We start from the raw sequence: 16,714 nt of genomic DNA, 5'->3' as shown, positions 1-16,714 counted from the left end.
ATGTCATTTTCCCTTTGAGTTTCTCTGCTATTTAAGTTAATGAATCAAGCTGGAAATTATTTCTTAATTTTTAAAAATGAAAACATCTTTTTCGTTGTTTGATGCAACGCAAACTATAAGCACCAAAAGTCTTGTCAAAGAACTAGATATTTACAGCCACCTAAAACAGCCAGAAATCCTTTCAGCCATGGAAGATCACTGTTCGTCGAACCTCTGTCATCGACAAGTTGTGGAACAATGTATCAACAATGAACGTAAAGCAAAGAAAGCATGCAGAAAGCACGAGAATGAGAGGTATACTTTTCTATAATTGAGTCATATAACACATCATTGGGACGATCCTCTTCCATAATTCACGGTTTTCAAGCGTGAACAAAGTCTAGAAAGCAAAACAGAAGAATGGGGACAGAGCGAGGGCACTTTTTGACAGTGCCCATGTAATCTTCAGGGCTGTTCATCAACTGAGCAAATGACTTGGAATAGGCCATTGCTCCATATTTAAGAATGAAAGAGATTGTCATTCCTTAACTAGAGTGTTGGCCTGAAGGACGACCGCTTCTAACCCACAAACTTCTTGGTGAGGACCAAGTCGATTGTGTGATATTTTACTTTGGTCATGGTTGGTAAGCTAGCTGATCGACCCTCCTGCTGCGACAATGTTAGTCCAAAACCAGGAAGAGCTGCCGAGTGACCTCCTCTCTAAGATCTAGATGAAGATGTCACGAGAAAAGAGAAAGTAATCAGTAAAATTATTCATGCCGTAATATCAATGTGAGTAGCATCAGCAAAACCTGTGTTTGGGTACAACATACCACTATTCAATGGGCGAAGCTTTCAGGCCAGTACCCATAATTCTCGCCTCTGCCGCCAAGCCTATTATCGCATTTGAGTTTGTGACAGCAAGCATTATTGCTAGTGGGTCCACGGAAGATGGCAGCTCACTCTAGAGGCAGATACCCAGCAATTCAATCTGGGTATTCAAAGCTGCCTTGAGAGGTAGCAACGGGAGATTTTTTTTTTTTGGTAAAGGTAGCAACGGGAGATTGGAACCTGCATCAAGCTATAGTGAGTGCAAGAGAAGGTCTCCACAGCAGATCACGGAATAAATTTGTCCAACTATAGCCCATAGAGAAGTATTGTGTCATGGGATGAAAGTATATTTGGATCTCTTATAATAGAAAAAGGAGATCGACATTGCAATAGATCCCCAAGATGGGGCTTTGTGTAAATAATCAAGGGGGAAATGAAAAACACAATGAAGCACTAAGTAGCTGAAGTTACTTAACAGTATCCATATGCCACAGAAACTTGTGCAAGAACCTTAAATGCTTCTGAGAAGATGGACAAACAAAAACAGAGTTACCAGCATTTAAAGGAGACTGTGGCATGTCTATAATTGTTGTGGGGAAAAAAAGAATTTACATACATCAATGTCACCCAAAACTATACTTTAGGAAACCTCAGACTGCCCAAACAATATTAGACCAAGTACTCTTGATATGTGGCTCTACACAGATAGTATCAAGTCCCCAATATCTGAGAATTGAACAATTTTAACGGAGTAGTTTCCTATAAAATGTTCCTAATTTGCCTAACTAGGAGCCAACCAACATATAAGATAGATACAAGCAACGCCCCCATGTTTTGCTATGCGAAATAATGGGACAGTATTTCAAGTTGCCCTGCCATATAACTATGAAGACAAATGGCTCACCTTTTATGATCTGCAAATCATACTCGCTGAATTGCTGAGGCATCAGGGATTCAAGTGCGAGCTTTTTACAGCCCCTCTTGATCGACTTCTCTCCAAAACTTTAGAGTTTGACAAAAAAAAAAAGCAAAGACAAAGACGTTCAATCATCACAACTGAATATAAATTAAGGAGAACATATATGCATCTCCTATCATTTATCTCTTAAGAATCGCATCCCAAGTTCCCTTTGGTTGCGCAACAATGACCGAGAAGGATTTTACCTGCTTAGGTTGGAATCAACCCTGCAACTCAATCAAATCAAATTGGAATTTGCCGAATGTCAAGGAAGCAGCATGTAATCAACACTATTAGTTCCCACTCTTTTCCACATCCAAAAGAGATTTCTCTATCACCTCATCACAAAGGCTAAGCATATTTCCCACTTTTCCCTCATCATACATCATGTCCACAAAGGCATTGTAGATCTCTCTGTCTACAACCAGTCCGTGAGTTCTCATCTCTTCAAATAGTTGCCTGGCCTCAGAAAATTTCTTCTTTTTTAAAAGTCCCTTAATAAGTGCATTGTATGAAGAAGCAGTCGGTATATATCCCTTCCCAATCATTTCTCGATGCAAAAACCATGCTTCCTTCATATTCCTCGCTTTGGAATGACCCCGTACCAATATGTTATAGGTGTTACTATCAGGCATGACTCCTCTCGCGCACATGTCCTTATAGATCTCGGTTGTGGCACGTATATTATTTCTAATGCAATACTGTTTCATCAGAGAATTGTAAACGGCAGCATTTGGATTAAGACCCTTTTCCAGCATCCATTTTAGTAGCTGTTCCCCATCTACAAGCATTCCTGAATTACAGAATCCATTCATCAGCACACTGAATGTAACAATAGTAGGTTGAAGACCCTTAGCTAACATTTTCCGAAGGAGCTCATGAGCTTTCGCCATCTCCCCGAGTTTACAATACGTATCCATTAAAGTTGTGTAAGTAATGGTATCAGGATGAATCCCAGCGCACTCCATATCTTCCATGAGTCTCACAGCTAGATCAATATTTCCTGCTTTACAGTGACCATTAAGAATAGCATTGTAAGTGCAAAGATTCAGTTGAAGTCCTTTCCTCTGCATCTGATGAAGAAGCTCGTTCGCCGAATCCATGTCTCCACGTTTACAAAGGCCATCAGCCAGGGCAGTATATGTAACTATGTTTGGGGTAAGCCCTATCTTTACCATCTGGTTGTGAAGAGAAAATGCCTTTGCTATTTCACCAGCCTTGCCATAACCATCAATAAGTGTGGTGTAGGTAACTTCATCTGGTTTAAAGCCACAATCAATCATCTCATCAAACAGTTTATTTGCTTCCATCATTTTTCCATTTTGGCAAAGCCCAGAAATAAGGGCAGTATATGTCACAGAATCAGGGGCGACTCCCTGACTTTGCATTTTACCAAACAGACTAAAAGCAGCAACAAAATTTCCTAACTTGCACAATCCATCTATAAGAGTTGTATAAACAACACCATCAGGATATATTCCATTGTTTATCATATCCTGACAGACCAGTTCAGCTTCTGCTATTTTTCTGGACTTACATAGAAGAAGAATTATACTGCTGTAGGTAAAATGGTTCGGCTTCAAGCCTCTTATTTGCATTTCCTCTATGAGCTTCAACACAATTGGGAGTTCGCCAACATGGCAATAACCATTAATTACGGAACTGTAGCTTACAACATCCGGTGACAAGCCTCTCAACTCCATTTGCCAAAGTAAACTATGAGCTTCTTTTATTTTTTGAAATCGACAAAGTGAATGTACTAAGATATTAAATGATTCGGTATTCCAAGTAATGCCAAGATCACCAAGCTCGTTGAATGCCTTCGTCAAAATTTGAGGGCTGTCCACATTATGAGAAAGACGAGTGAGGTATAAATTACAAGAATCAACAGAAATGACCACCCCGTAATTCAACAACTTGTGGAAGAAGTTTCTTGCTTCAGCAAAAAAACCAGCTTCAACAAGAACTTGGAAGAATATGTCGAACACGCGGGGATTAGAACCCCAGTCCTTGTATGTATATATTAACTGCTCAGCAAAACGAATAAACCAGATACTGGTCTCCAAATTGGGCTTTGAACAAACATCACCAATAAGACCATGAGCCTTTTTTAGATCCCCAGAAGCCACAGCTACTTGAACAACTATGCAACGAGCTTGTAGTGTTGGGTCTCTCCGAAGGCAAGCCCAATCAAAGAAGTCCAAAACCAGCTTGTAGTCATTCTTAATGTTCATGAGAACCCAAATAAGATGGTCAGGCCTAAACTTAGATTCATAAGGCTTAAGTATACGGTGAAGGGGCTCAGTGCGGCGTAATTTTATTGTGGTAGAAATATGATAAACGAGCTCAGAGTCTTTGATGGTAGGTTTTTTTGGGGAATAATCAGGAAAAGGTCTGGCAGTAGTTGATCCTGAGGAGAAATATCTTAAGCTCGAACATCTACAAGGGAAGAATAGCAACGAGATACTTGAATATTCCCAGTGAAGCTGATGCCTACAGGTGTTAAACAAATGTCCTGAGACACTAGTGGCGACCCTCTTCATGCCTCTGATAGATATCAATCAAGACAAACATGGAGAACCACTCTTGGAGGAAACAATGTTCTCCTCCATATAGAAGAATCATAATGACAAAGCCTCATCATCTCTCCATCATCTGTAGAAGGAAAAGCCATATAAGCAAGTGCCTTTGAAAAGCCAGAATAATCAAGAACCAAAGAACTGTCAGCAGTCTATCGCATGTTTATCTCCTTGATGAAAATGATGTCAAAGTTCACATTATAATTGGCCACCTGTCAACATATTGAGAGAAACACGTCTGATGCTATCATATAGCAAATAAGAAAGACAAAAAGAAAGAGGTCACGAACAGATATAGATATTAATACAATCAAGTCAATCGTGTGCTTGAATGCCAAAACAACTAAAATATCAGTCTAGCATGTACTATGAAATGCAAACCCAGCTTTATAAAACATGCTGAAGATCAAAACCAAACAAAGACAGCCATTGAACAAACTGTGATGCACACAGTTCGAAAACACAATCAACCAAACTAGTCATCCCCGTCACAGAGAAAACAACCGTCCACGAATATGTCAAAAGATCCAGTGAAGGAGCGGGTCTCCAGCTCCTCCATTTGGCACGGTCATTATCACAAACACGTTGAGCGCAAAACGCAGCCTTCCTAAAGCTTCACCTTAAACTTATATTCAGATGCTAGAAAGCTCAGTAAGGCATAGTATCAAGAATGATTATCTTGCAGCTTGAGCCAAACAACAAGGCATACGCATCCATGGAATGATCAAATTAAAAAGAAAAAAAAAAAAAAAAAAAAGGCATTGCATTGTCAAGAACTAGAGCCGCAAATTCCCAGGCCCAACAGAGAAACCCGCTACAACCCAGTATCCAGATTTTGCAAAGCATTGATTCGGAGAGATGTCTCCTGCTCCTGCTCCTGCTCACAGGAAGGTGAGAACTTTCGGTCGGACGAAGCCAGGCCACCGGCCAGGCGAGGCGGTGCGATAAAAACGAAATGAGAGAGAGAGAGAGAGAACAGAGCAGATGAAGGAGATGGAAACATCATGATGAAGAGGGCGAGCTTACTGGGTATTTCGCCTCGCCGGCTGCAGAGACGGGAACCGGAGCTCGGTGTCTCCGAGCGTGCCGCTCGACGGTGGCGTCGTCTTCGCGGCGGCCGACGGTTCGGAAAGCGAAAAGGAAGGAAGTGGCCTGTGTTGGTTCGACTTATAAAAACTTCTCTCTTATTTTGTTTTATTGCGGTTTTAAGCCGGAAAATATGAGCTTATCGAAAGAGTTATTTTGCTATCCTATAAAGAATAATTATGAAAAATATGCGTTTTTTTTTTTGGTCGAAGAAAAATATGCGTTAAATAAAGGCGCTATTGGACTCTTGATTTTTCTTTTTTATTGTCTAAATAAAACGAATTGTATTTTCATGTGTCAACGACTTGATAATAACGAGAAAGTTGGTGATTGAGATTTGAAGCTCCCATTAATACAAATTCCCATAAACCTAAAAGAAACAAAAAGATGAAAGGCCTAACATACATATTATACGCATTTTATTCGATGGTTGGAGGCAAATTATTAGGTAACCTCTGGTATCCGCCATAGGATAAATTGTTGCCTCTTTGGCTCCCGATTAAATTGTTGCCTAAGGCTCCATTTGGGGACAGCTTGGCCAAATATCTAGTGTTTGGCAATCTTTTTTTTACTTGCATTTTCCAAAAGTAAGCCTTCCCAAGGCTGAAAGCCCAAAAGTTAGGGGCTGCCTTGGGCATTCTCAGTATGCTGGCTTTGAAGGCAACAAAATTTTTGTTCCAAAATTGTCCTCGTTAATTTTTCGTTTTTCCGGCATTATCTCGACAATTGTTCATCATCTTCATCCTTCCCTTCCCTCTATTGAGAACACAGCCAGCATTTACGCGCGATCGCCGGCGAAGGGTAGGTGGTCCGGCGAAGGGCAGGCGGTGTGGTGAAGGACAGGTGGTCCGGCTAGGGTCCCACGACCCTCCGATAAAGGTCGCCGCGCGGAGGACGCCGGCAACCCAAATTGTGTGCAGATCTGGTCGCGTAGATCTAGGTCACGACGACCAGATCGTGGGTGCCAGCGACTTCCGCGACGCGGCGAGTCGCACGACAGCTCGGCAAGGGTTGCGGTGACCGGGATCTCGCGATCTGGTCGCGGCGCCCAAGCTTGCGAGATCCCGTCGTCACGACCCTCGCCGCGCCATGTGCAACCCTAGCCAGACGCTACCTTTTGCCGCATCGCCTCCCCCTCGCCGGACCACCTACCCCGCCCGACCCCGAAGCCCTTGTAGCGACCTGGCGAAGCCCTTGGCCGACAAACTCTCATTTTTTCCCTTTTTTTTAATAATAAAAGCTTTTTTGCAAATTTAATTTATCCAAACACTATTTTGCTTAAAGATACTTCACAATGGACTTTCACAAGTATAATTACCAAATACAATTTGTATTTTGAAAAATTCCTTTAACTCAACTGCCTTTATATTTTCTCAATGACTTTCCCCAAAAGTCTTCTCAAACGCACCCTTAATGCCTCACTCGGACTCTCATAGGAGAGGGCAATGGGAAGTAAAATTGATGTTTGTATTTTGCGGTCTTCTTACTGACAATAAGTATTTATCCAAATACATAATTGCTAGCATTATAAATTTTTTTCTTAACTAATTTTTTTTTTTTGTAAATTAAATATGTTATATGTAATTTTGAGAATAATCGAATGTTCTGTTAATTGAATTTAAAACCTTCGAATGTACATGGGGAAAATTCTAAATAAGAGCTTGAAATACCTCTTTTTTTCTCAAATAAGAGCATGAAATGAACTTTATTTTCAAATAGAAGCCTAAAATGGCTATATAATCTCAAAGAAATGCCTAAAAAGATTATAATTGTTTCAAATAAGAACATTGTCGACTCGTTGGTCGACAATAAATTCTAGCCAATAAAAGGTATTTTTGTCCAAACACAATTTAAATTTAAATTTAATTATATCAAAACTTAAAAAAGAAAGAATAAAAAGAAGAAGAAGAAGAAGAAGAAGAAGGGGAACATACAAACCCATTGCCAGTGGGACGGCGACAACAACAACTGCTGATGGGGTCGTTAGTGCCTAGGCAAGGGCTGGCAACCCCATCGACTAGATTCATAGGCCTACTGGTCCCCGCTAGGGACGAGAGAGGGCAATGACCCTCTCCTAGATTTGTGCGAAGGTCATTGCTCCTCGTTCAATGCTCTCAAACCTGGGCCACGAGGCCCAAGGGCCTTGGGCGAGGGCCGCCAGGCCGACGTGAGGGCCACCGTCCCTCGCCCAGATCTAGGAGAGGGTGCCCTTTCCTGTCTCTAGCGAGGGCCTACTAGCCCTTGCCTCTAGTTAGCAAGGGTCATCAGCCCTTGCTGAAGCATCGGCGACCCCTCTGGCCGTTGCCATTGCCCCACCAGTGATAGTGCGTTGGTGAGTTATCTTGCTTGTGTGTTCCTTTTTTTTTTTAAGTTTTAGTTTTATTTAGTTTTTTTCAAAAGAAAAAGAGAAAATTTAAAAAAAAAAGAAAATTTTAAAAAGACGAAATTACCTTTCTAAGCTGGTGAGTTCAAGTCATTATTTGAGACGGATAGAATCATTTCAGTCCATTATTTATAATAATATCTAATCCATATTTTTATTTGAGAAAATGAGGGCACTTCGATATCTTATTTAAAATTTACTTCAAGCCTTTATTTAAGAAAATGATAACACTTTAAGTCATTATTTAGAATTTTCTTAATATACATGTACAAGCCCAAAAGAGAAAAGCATAACGAGGTAATGTCAAGAAGGAAAAATGAAAAGGTTCGCTAAAAATAAGAAAACCAAAATCACAACATAGGTGAGAACCACAAACTATACTCGAAGGTTGATGTTTATAATGACTAATAAATGGGGCTAGGCAAGTAGAGCCAGTTTGCTAAGAAACCAAGAAGTCCTTGTCTAGGCCCGCACATGACCTTAGAAAATAGTACATTTATTAGGTAAAATGGTTGAGTCAGGATCGATACAGATAGATCTGCACGGGCCCTTATAGAAAATTGCTTGTCTAGATTCGTGCGCCGACCTAAACCAATCGGGCCCATAACCGGGTCTATATACTACAAAACAAAGATTGTATCTATACCTTGAATTATGTACAAATATTAAAGTACAAAGATCTTTCTTAATTCTTATGGACGTCGAGCATTTTCAAAGTCTTAAACTCCAGGATCAGTAGCTCACCTCACCTCAACCTATTCTATTCATAAAATCAGCTTTTGCCAAAAGCATGAACACATCCTACAGGAACCGTAGCCTTATAAAGATTTTTTTGAATATTTTATTCCGTATTAATATTTAAATACTAAATCACGTCATTTGTTTATAAACTCAAGTTGAGAGTAGTTGAAATTCAAATAATTTAGGTTGACTTATTGCTGCGATGCTGGCGAAGGTCTCTTGCACTGTGGAAGCATACTCTGTCTTCCCATTCTGTTCGCCTTTTGCTGAAAATTTGCATTTAGACATTCTTCATCTTATGAAATCAGACACTCGCATCATAACATTCCGAGCGACCGACCGCAATGTTCGCACGCTACAATCAATTCCCATGTACGAAGTTGCGATGCTCGCTTGGCCCCATGAAAGGAGAGTACATATGTGTACGCGAAAGAACAGGTAAGAGGATGGAAAAAAGGACCATGGATTCTACTTGAAGATGTCCATGTTCGAACTCTTGCGAGCACTCAGATTGAAGATTGCAAACTTTACTAAATTGGAGGCCAAATCAAGAAACGATGATATGACAAATCCTAATACATATCGCCACCTGATGATCGTATAGCCTCTGTCATGGACTACTAACTAATGCTTATAGCATGGCATCTTGCCGTCGTCTTGCGACGCCTTTCCGGTACCAAGATTCATCAGCTGATGCGCCCGAGCCAAATCATATAAACTCTCTGAGCTGGTTAAATTACCGGGGGAAGGATCTAGGAGAATTCTGCAATGCAAGACCAAGAACAACACTGTCATTTTCCTCTGGACTCTGCATTAACGCATGAACCGACAAAAGAAACGTTGCCAGCAAACGTTTATACTCGAAACGGGACCGGATTTCTCGAGTCAAGCTATGCAAGATTCGCGTGAACCCCGCAAAAGGAATGAACATAATGAGACTTCTAGTCAGGATTGACAGGTAAACCGCTTATCGATATGGTCTCTCGTGCGCGGCGAATTAGCACCTGGTGCTCGGTGCGGATTCTAATGGAATTAGCGCCCCGATCGTTGAAGGTTCACAAAATACATCTCGCCGCGAGTTAGTGCTTCTTTTGTTTCCCGGCACTACCGATCGTGCAAGATGAACTCGAAAATCAAACCAAAATAAAGCATGATCCAGGAAAAGGGAAGACAGAAAAATGCATAGAAAGAGCTTGTGAGTCAGGCAATAGCGACGATGAGGACAAAAGGAGGATCGAGGTTAATGGGAAGTACCAGAAGCAGCGGAGGAGATTAACGAGGAAATGGAAGAGGTAGTTGTCCCGGTCGAGGAGCTCGTGCCGGACCAGGCGCTCCAGGTTGAGGTGGCGAGGGAGGAGGTCGCTGTAGTACAGCAACGTCGTCACGGTGCTCGCCGGCTGCCCCACCAGCGACGCCACCAGCCTTAGCAGCGACCGCATCAGCAACGGCATCAGCGACTGAAAGGAAAGAAAGATAAAAAAACCAAAAAGATCGAATCAAGCGATCGACCCGCCAGCAGCTCGGCTTGCGGAGGAGAGAGAGAATGCGGGAGTTACCATGATCGGCGCGGCGAGGGAGAAGAGAGGAGGAGGGACGAGGGATCATGTCGGAGGCGGCTGCCGTCTGCGAGCTCGCGTTGGCCGGTGACGGGAGGGAGAGAAGGAGGAGGAGGAGGAGGGTGAGGTAGCTGCGTTGAGGAGAGAGAGAATGGAGGCAACTGTCAATCATCACCTGATTTTCAAACCTACCCTTCTATCTCCATCTCCTCCTCGGTCGTCCTCCTTCTCAGCTGCCATGGACGACGCACTGGTGCGACTAAAAGTAGATACTGACATTTTTGCACTTTGAAAGGTCAATGAACAACTTTGCTTACTGATAATGATAAGGGCGGTTCACGGAATCCTCCCTTTCTTGCCATTCGTCCTAAAATTTGAGATGGAGCACAAAGAGTGGCGGGCGTCTTTACCACGGTCCAAGGCAACCGGGTTCACCGTTCTGAAGTGCTTGTAAGTGGTTTAAGGTGTGTATATACATTAACTAGAAGTATATTGCTTCAACAAGGGCGAGAATTAGGTGTGTGTATCAGTTTTGGTCTAATATGAGAAGTGGACTGAACTAGCTATTTCTCGGGTGATTCTTAAGAAGGTCGATCCAATTCTCGATTTTTTAAAGTTTGGAATTAGGAATAACCGGTCCATTTCGGATTCTTAGTTTCACATAAGTAATAGGACCGCCTGGACTTAACAAGATTTTTTATTTTTTATTTTTTATTAGGGAAAAATTTTATAATAACCAAAAGTCTTCTCATTTTCTTAAATAAAGAATCTAAAATGAACATTATTTTAAATAAAAATTTAAAGTGCCATTATTTTCTCAAACAAATGTCTAAAATGGACTTTATTACAAATAAAAAGCCTATATTAACCATATCGATATTAAATAAAAGCCTGAACTCACCAACTATGAAAGGTAATTTCTTTGTTTTAAAATTTTCATTTCTTCTTCATTTTTCTATTTTTCATAAAAAATAAATTGAATAAAATTAATAATAATAATAATAATAATAATAATAATAATAATAATAATAATAATAATAATAATAATAATAATAATAATAATAATAATAATAATAATAATAATAATAATAATAATAATAATAATAATAATAATAATAATAATAATAATAATAATAATAATAATAATAATAATAATAATAATAATAATAATAATAATAATAATAATAATAATAATAATAATAATAATAATAATAATAATAATAATAATAATAATAATAATAATAATAATAATAATAATAATAATAATAATAATAATAATAATAATAATAATAATAATAATAATAATAATAATAATAATAATAATAATAATAATAATAATAATAATAATAATAATAATAATAAAATAATAAAAGGAAAACACCCTCCCACCTATGGCTGCCCCCATCACTAATGGGGTAGCAATGATGGCCTGGCAAGGTTGTCGGTCCTTGCTTAGGTGAGGGTTGACAATCCCCATTGACCAAAGATGATAGTCTGCTGGACCTTGCCAAAGATAGGAGAGGGCAATGCCCTCTCCTAGATCTGGGCAAGGGTCATCAGCCCTTGCCTAGCCATCGGCAACCTCGACTGTTGCACCACCACACCCCACCTGGCGATGGGGCAGCAGCCATTGGTGGGAGGGAGCCCTCCAGCTTGTGTGTTCCCCTTTTTTAAAAAAAAAAGTTTTAAGCTTTAATATAATTAAATTTAAATTGTGTTTAGACAAAAACACCCTTAATTGATTGGAATTTTTTGCCGACTGGTGAGCCGACAAGACTAAGCCCTTATATGAAATAATCGTAATCCATTTCAAACCCTTCTTTGAGACTAATACAGCCATTTCAATTTCTTATTTGAAACAAAGTTTATTTTATACTTTTATTTGAGAAAATGATAGTATTTCAAGCCCTTATTTGGAATTTTCCATTTTTATTAAAGTAAACCCTTAATAGTAAATTATTTTTCTTCTTTTAATATTAGGTAACTCCCACTTGTAGGAAATAGAATAAATAAATAAATAAATAAATCACTAGTTCTAGGACGGACCTTGGAACTAGACCGGTCCTATTGGTCTGGTTCGATTTGAGGACCTAGTAGGCTAGTTCCCCATTCCACAAGGGGATCTTGCCTGCCTATTTCAATTTCAAGTTTCGAGGTGGGAATTGATGATCACCTCTGTTGACAATATCGAATATAACTAAGTTGTGTGATAGGAGGTGCCTGCAAAATATGAGGAGAAGAATCAAATGGTGACGCTACTCAAATCAAAAAGGTGTAGAAAATGGTAAATTTCATGACATCCTACATGAGCCTCCATCAATATGTTTAGAGTCCATTGTTGGGCTTGCTACGAGTTCAGCACAGATGGCATAGTCTTAATCATGTCGTTCTTTGGTCTAAACCCTTCCAACGATGTTTAGAGCTCGCATAGTAACATTTATATTTCTTGATTTTTTTTGTTCTTTTATTCTTCGAAATGGAAAGAGAATAAAAATTCATTTAGTAACGTAACTTAATTTTTTTATTCTCCATAATAGAAAAGTGGCAAGGGAATAAATTTGGAATAGAAATAAGAAATAGAAAAAAATAGTTTCTTTTTCTCGGAAATAATTTATAGAGATAAGCCTTTTCTTTTTTTTTTTTCTTCTTCTTCCTCTTCTAAGCGGTTGGTGGAAACTTGCCACCTACTACCGATCGCCGACCTCTGTTGCCCTCCATCATTGCCCACCGCCATGACCACGCGCCGCCACTGCTAGTGATCATTGTCCTCCATCGCCTACTACTAGCTAAAGGAGGATAAAAAGAGAAGAAAAAGAAAAAAAATCTAAAAAAATATTAAAAATTAAAAGAAATTCTAAACCATCACCGATCGCCGTTGGCTAGAGGGGAGAAGAAAGAGAGGAAAAGGGGAAAGGAAAAATTTAAAAAAAATTAAAAGAAATTCTACAACATAAAAAAAATCTATAAATTATACTAAACGCATTCTTGTTCTTTTTCTATTCCTGGAATAAAAATTTTGTATAGTTACCAAACGCTTTATTTTTCTCAAAATTTATTCAAAAAAATAGAAAAAGAAAAAAATTATTTTTTAAAGGAAATTATTTTTCAGATTATCAAACGTATGCTTAGAGTTCAACGGTCGCTTGGGCCTAGGGGTGATTGGTTCGGTTCGGTCGGTTCAAGGTGGGCAGGGAACCAGGAAGCAGGGAGAATCGGTTCCCAATTTTGGGAACCGTGGACCAACCGTTGGTCTTAGGACCGAGAACCAGACTCGACCATCGGTTCCGGTCCGGTTCGGTCAGGTCCAAAAGAATTGGCACTTTATTTTTTCACTAAAGAATGACCATTCACTAAAGAATAATCATGCTCGGACCGATCAATCAAATTCGGTTTCCGAGCAATCTAATAAAACTACTCACACATGTTTCCACGTGCAAAATATTCAAACTTCACTTGTGTGAATATAAATCATAGTTTATGTGTTTCATGCTTAATTTTAAGCATAAAACCCATGAACAACGTGATTAAAGGTTGTGCTTGGCTTAGGTTTTATAGACAATCTCTCTTCTATACTTTGAATGTTTAGTCGATATGAGACTTTTTAAGGCTTGAAGTGCCTTGTCGTTTGCAAGTGAGGGGAGCAAGAGAGAGAGTGTGAGCATGATGAGAGTTTTTTCTATAAATAAAGAGTAACAACAAGAGTTTTGGTGGTCTCTTGGCCACGTAAGAGGTTGTTACCTAAATTGCAATTCCGATTACAATAAGTTTCATATATAATATTAATATATTATATGTGTTTATATATTATATGAATATAAATTATATATAAAAAAATTTGGTCGCCCAGGTCGGTCAGTTCACCTTAGAAGCAAGGAACCGGACCAGCCGGTGGCGGGTTCCAAGATTAGGAGCAGGAACCGGACCCGACCATGGGAACCACCCAAAATCGGCCGGTGCTGGTCGGTTCGGTCTGGTTCTAGTTCGGGCGGTTTCCGTTGCACACCCTTACTTGGGCCAGACCGCTCTATACAGAGGCGTACAAATCTTCTCAATCACGTGTGGGCCAAGCACATCCCGAGGCTCAATGCGGCCGGAGCAGCGCGCCCCCGTCGGTATTGGGGCCGACAGATTCGAGGCCCAATGGATAAACAAAGCGATGGCCAGGATCGGTGGCACGCTTCCCGCGTGCGAAAGCTTTTCTCTCCTTTATATACGAGTGCGCTCCGCCCTAGGAAGTCGTGCCATAATTGAGTTGCGGTGTTCGGTCGATTTCCGCGTGCTCTCTCGGTTCGTCGAATCCTCTGAATCGGGCACCAAACCCTAACCCTAGATTCGCGATCATGTCGTCCAAGCAAGGTACGGCCTCCGTCCTCTCATCATCCCGTAATCCGATCACGTTCCATCGGAGAATCGATCGGAATCGTCGCGCCTCCGTGCGTGTTCTTTCGCCCGGCGAGATCGATTGATGTCTGTCGTTCCGTTTGTTGCAGGTGGCAAGGCGAAGCCTTTGAAGCAGCCGAAGGCTGATAAGAAGGAGTACGACGAGGTAACGAGTTGTTCTTTGTGCAAACTTTGCATCTTGTGATGGTTTTTTGTTCGTGCCACGCGTCGATTGGGATGCTGAGATCCGTTCATGTTGGGTTTGGGATCGCTTAGTTTTTGATCGGTTGTTTGTTTTACGCGGTAAGAGCTATGATCGGGAGCTTCGGATGATCGGTGGAAGATAAGCCTGATCATGCTGAAAGAAGCGCTGGGGATGTGCTTGTTGATCTTCAAAAAGAATTATATTTATTTTGCGTAGTTAAGCTGATGTGCTTGTTGATCTTGAAAAAGAATTATATTTATTTTGCGTAGTTAAGCTGTTGGTTTTGTCCCTTGTTATCTGGGATGATGCAGTACCACTCTTGCCCTGTATAACTGTGTCATCTTTTCTATTACAGAAACCAAATTTTCACTTGTTGCACGTTTGCTAGGTGCTTTTCTCTTTAAAATGTCGGTATTTTGAAGTTCACATCACAGAATCTCAGAGTGTTCTGATATAAGGCCATAGGTTTTGGTGAGTGCGGAGCGAATTATGGGCAGTTTTGTTCAGTTTGTGCTTTGGGATGACGGGATTCCATCCCATGAGCTAGATTGTTTGTTGTGTTCTACTTCTATATTATTTGTAAATGAATTGTTTGTGGATGTTAGATATTAGCATTATGATTATTGTTCCCAAAGTTACATAATAATCTAGGTGTTGTTTTGGTTTGCTTGTTGGCCGTTTCATCCTATTGCTTGTTTTACGTGTGACATAAAGTGAGACAAAGTTGTTTTTCTGCAGAATGATTTGGCCTACCTTCAAAAGAAGAAGGAAGAAGAGAAGGTAAGATGTGATTTTTTTAAATTCAGATGGAAAGCTGAGTCATTGTTACTATCACTAATGGTGCAAATTGAACTCATGGTGAACTTGACTCTAATGTAGGCATTGAAGGAGCTTAAAGCCAAGGCTACGCAGAAGGGATCCCTTGGAGGATCTGGACTCAAGAAGAGTGGCAAGAAGTGAGGGTTGTCTCCAACAATGATTGGAATACAGGACATTAGACTTGGGCACTGTGATTACATCTGTATTGAACCTCGTTTAGGTCAAGTATGACCGTCCTGTGTCGTTCTACTTGTGTTTGTGCTTGTGTTTTAATGGAGACTAATCAGATCACTTAAAGCTGTGTGTCAGTTACGCTGCTTGTCCTTAATTATGGCATGGCATTGATTTCTGATTGTGCTTTAGCTGGCAACTGCTGATTATTGAATTGAACAATGTTCCTTTCGAATGTTTTAAATTGACATGCTTAGTAGGGCAATAAATGTATTCATCCTCGGTTGTGGTCGCTGTCTCTATTGAAATGCTGGTCTACGATAACTGCTTCGAGCTATGGCAAACGAAAAGCAAGAGACAGATTCACAGAGGAATCCGTTATGCCCTGCGTCTTGAGTCTTGGAACTCAAATTATTAAGTTGGCTCAGGAAATTAATCAGCTGCCATCATTTCCTTGTAAGGCGTCTTGGACCCTACCCTGTGTTGGCGGCATGCCAAGCGGCCTGAGCCTCATCGCGAGGATCAGGCGGGGAATGTTCCCAAATTTGGTTACAATTCCCCCGGTTTATCATTACCTTCTTTTTACCTTAGAAGGTTGACTCCAGGCAGGGGATGTTCCCAATTTGGTTACAATTTCCCCCGGTTTATCATTACCTTCTTTTTACCTTAGAAGGTTGACTCCGAGAGATAGGAAGCAATTTAAGGTCTTGCTTAGGATCTGAACTCAAATTATTAAGTTGGCTCAGGAAATTGGATGCCGGCACCCCAATTTACGATTTCATTCCTTTCTCCTGTTTCGCTAAATTACAAGTTACAAGCACCAAATCCGAAGATGAGCTTGCGATCTTTGGAAGGACAATGGGAAACTAAAATTATGAGGCAAAGCGTTCTTCTTTTTCAATGATAGAGGTACGGTTTCTCGGGGCTACATTGTGTATAAATTCCTTTTTCCTATGAAATTAGATGGAGCGATGAACCTTCTTTCTCGAACAAATCGTCCATCAGTGCATAAGAGGCTGCAGGAGT

The 16,714-nt window shown here is 40.3% G+C and overlaps 1 protein-coding gene and 2 long non-coding RNA genes across 3 annotated transcripts; 1 reads left to right on the top strand and 2 right to left on the bottom strand.

Moving 5' to 3' along the window:
* Positions 1-275: 275 nt before the first annotated feature.
* LOC104423112 (pentatricopeptide repeat-containing protein At1g05670, mitochondrial) lies at positions 276-5,508 on the bottom strand. Its single transcript, XM_018864499.2, has 5 exons — positions 5,374-5,508; positions 1,975-4,423; positions 1,715-1,812; positions 813-1,050; positions 276-706 (listed from the first exon to the last, which is right to left on the bottom strand). The coding sequence occupies exon 2, from the start codon at positions 4,309-4,311 to the stop codon at positions 2,062-2,064; it is 2,250 nt and encodes a 749-aa protein (XP_018720044.2). The 5' UTR covers positions 4,312-4,423; positions 5,374-5,508; the 3' UTR covers positions 276-706; positions 813-1,050; positions 1,715-1,812; positions 1,975-2,061.
* A 3,496-nt stretch (positions 5,509-9,004) lies between these two features.
* Positions 9,005-10,280, bottom strand: LOC104423111. Its single transcript, XR_721345.3, has 3 exons — positions 10,114-10,280; positions 9,812-10,014; positions 9,005-9,320 (listed from the first exon to the last, which is right to left on the bottom strand). It is a non-coding gene; the product is annotated as an uncharacterized LOC104423111 (long non-coding RNA).
* A 4,036-nt stretch (positions 10,281-14,316) lies between these two features.
* LOC104423110 lies at positions 14,317-15,932 on the top strand. The gene is made up of 4 exons (XR_721344.3): positions 14,317-14,469; positions 14,604-14,659; positions 15,437-15,478; positions 15,578-15,932. It is a non-coding gene; the product is annotated as an uncharacterized LOC104423110 (long non-coding RNA).
* The last annotated feature ends 782 nt before the right edge of the window (positions 15,933-16,714 follow it).

This window comes from Eucalyptus grandis, chromosome 10, assembly GCF_016545825.1.
Source record: "Eucalyptus grandis isolate ANBG69807.140 chromosome 10, ASM1654582v1, whole genome shotgun sequence".
NCBI classification, from domain to species: Eukaryota; Viridiplantae; Streptophyta; class Magnoliopsida; order Myrtales; family Myrtaceae; genus Eucalyptus; species Eucalyptus grandis.
Note: the sequence above shows the minus strand (reverse complement) of the source record. Positions and strands in the feature narration are given on the sequence as shown.

Bases quoted from the DNA above. Each gene is read 5' to 3' on its own strand.
- LOC104423112 (XM_018864499.2), bottom strand. From the start codon at position 4,311: ATGAAGAGGGTCGCCACTAGTGTCTCAGGACATTTGTTTAACACCTGT.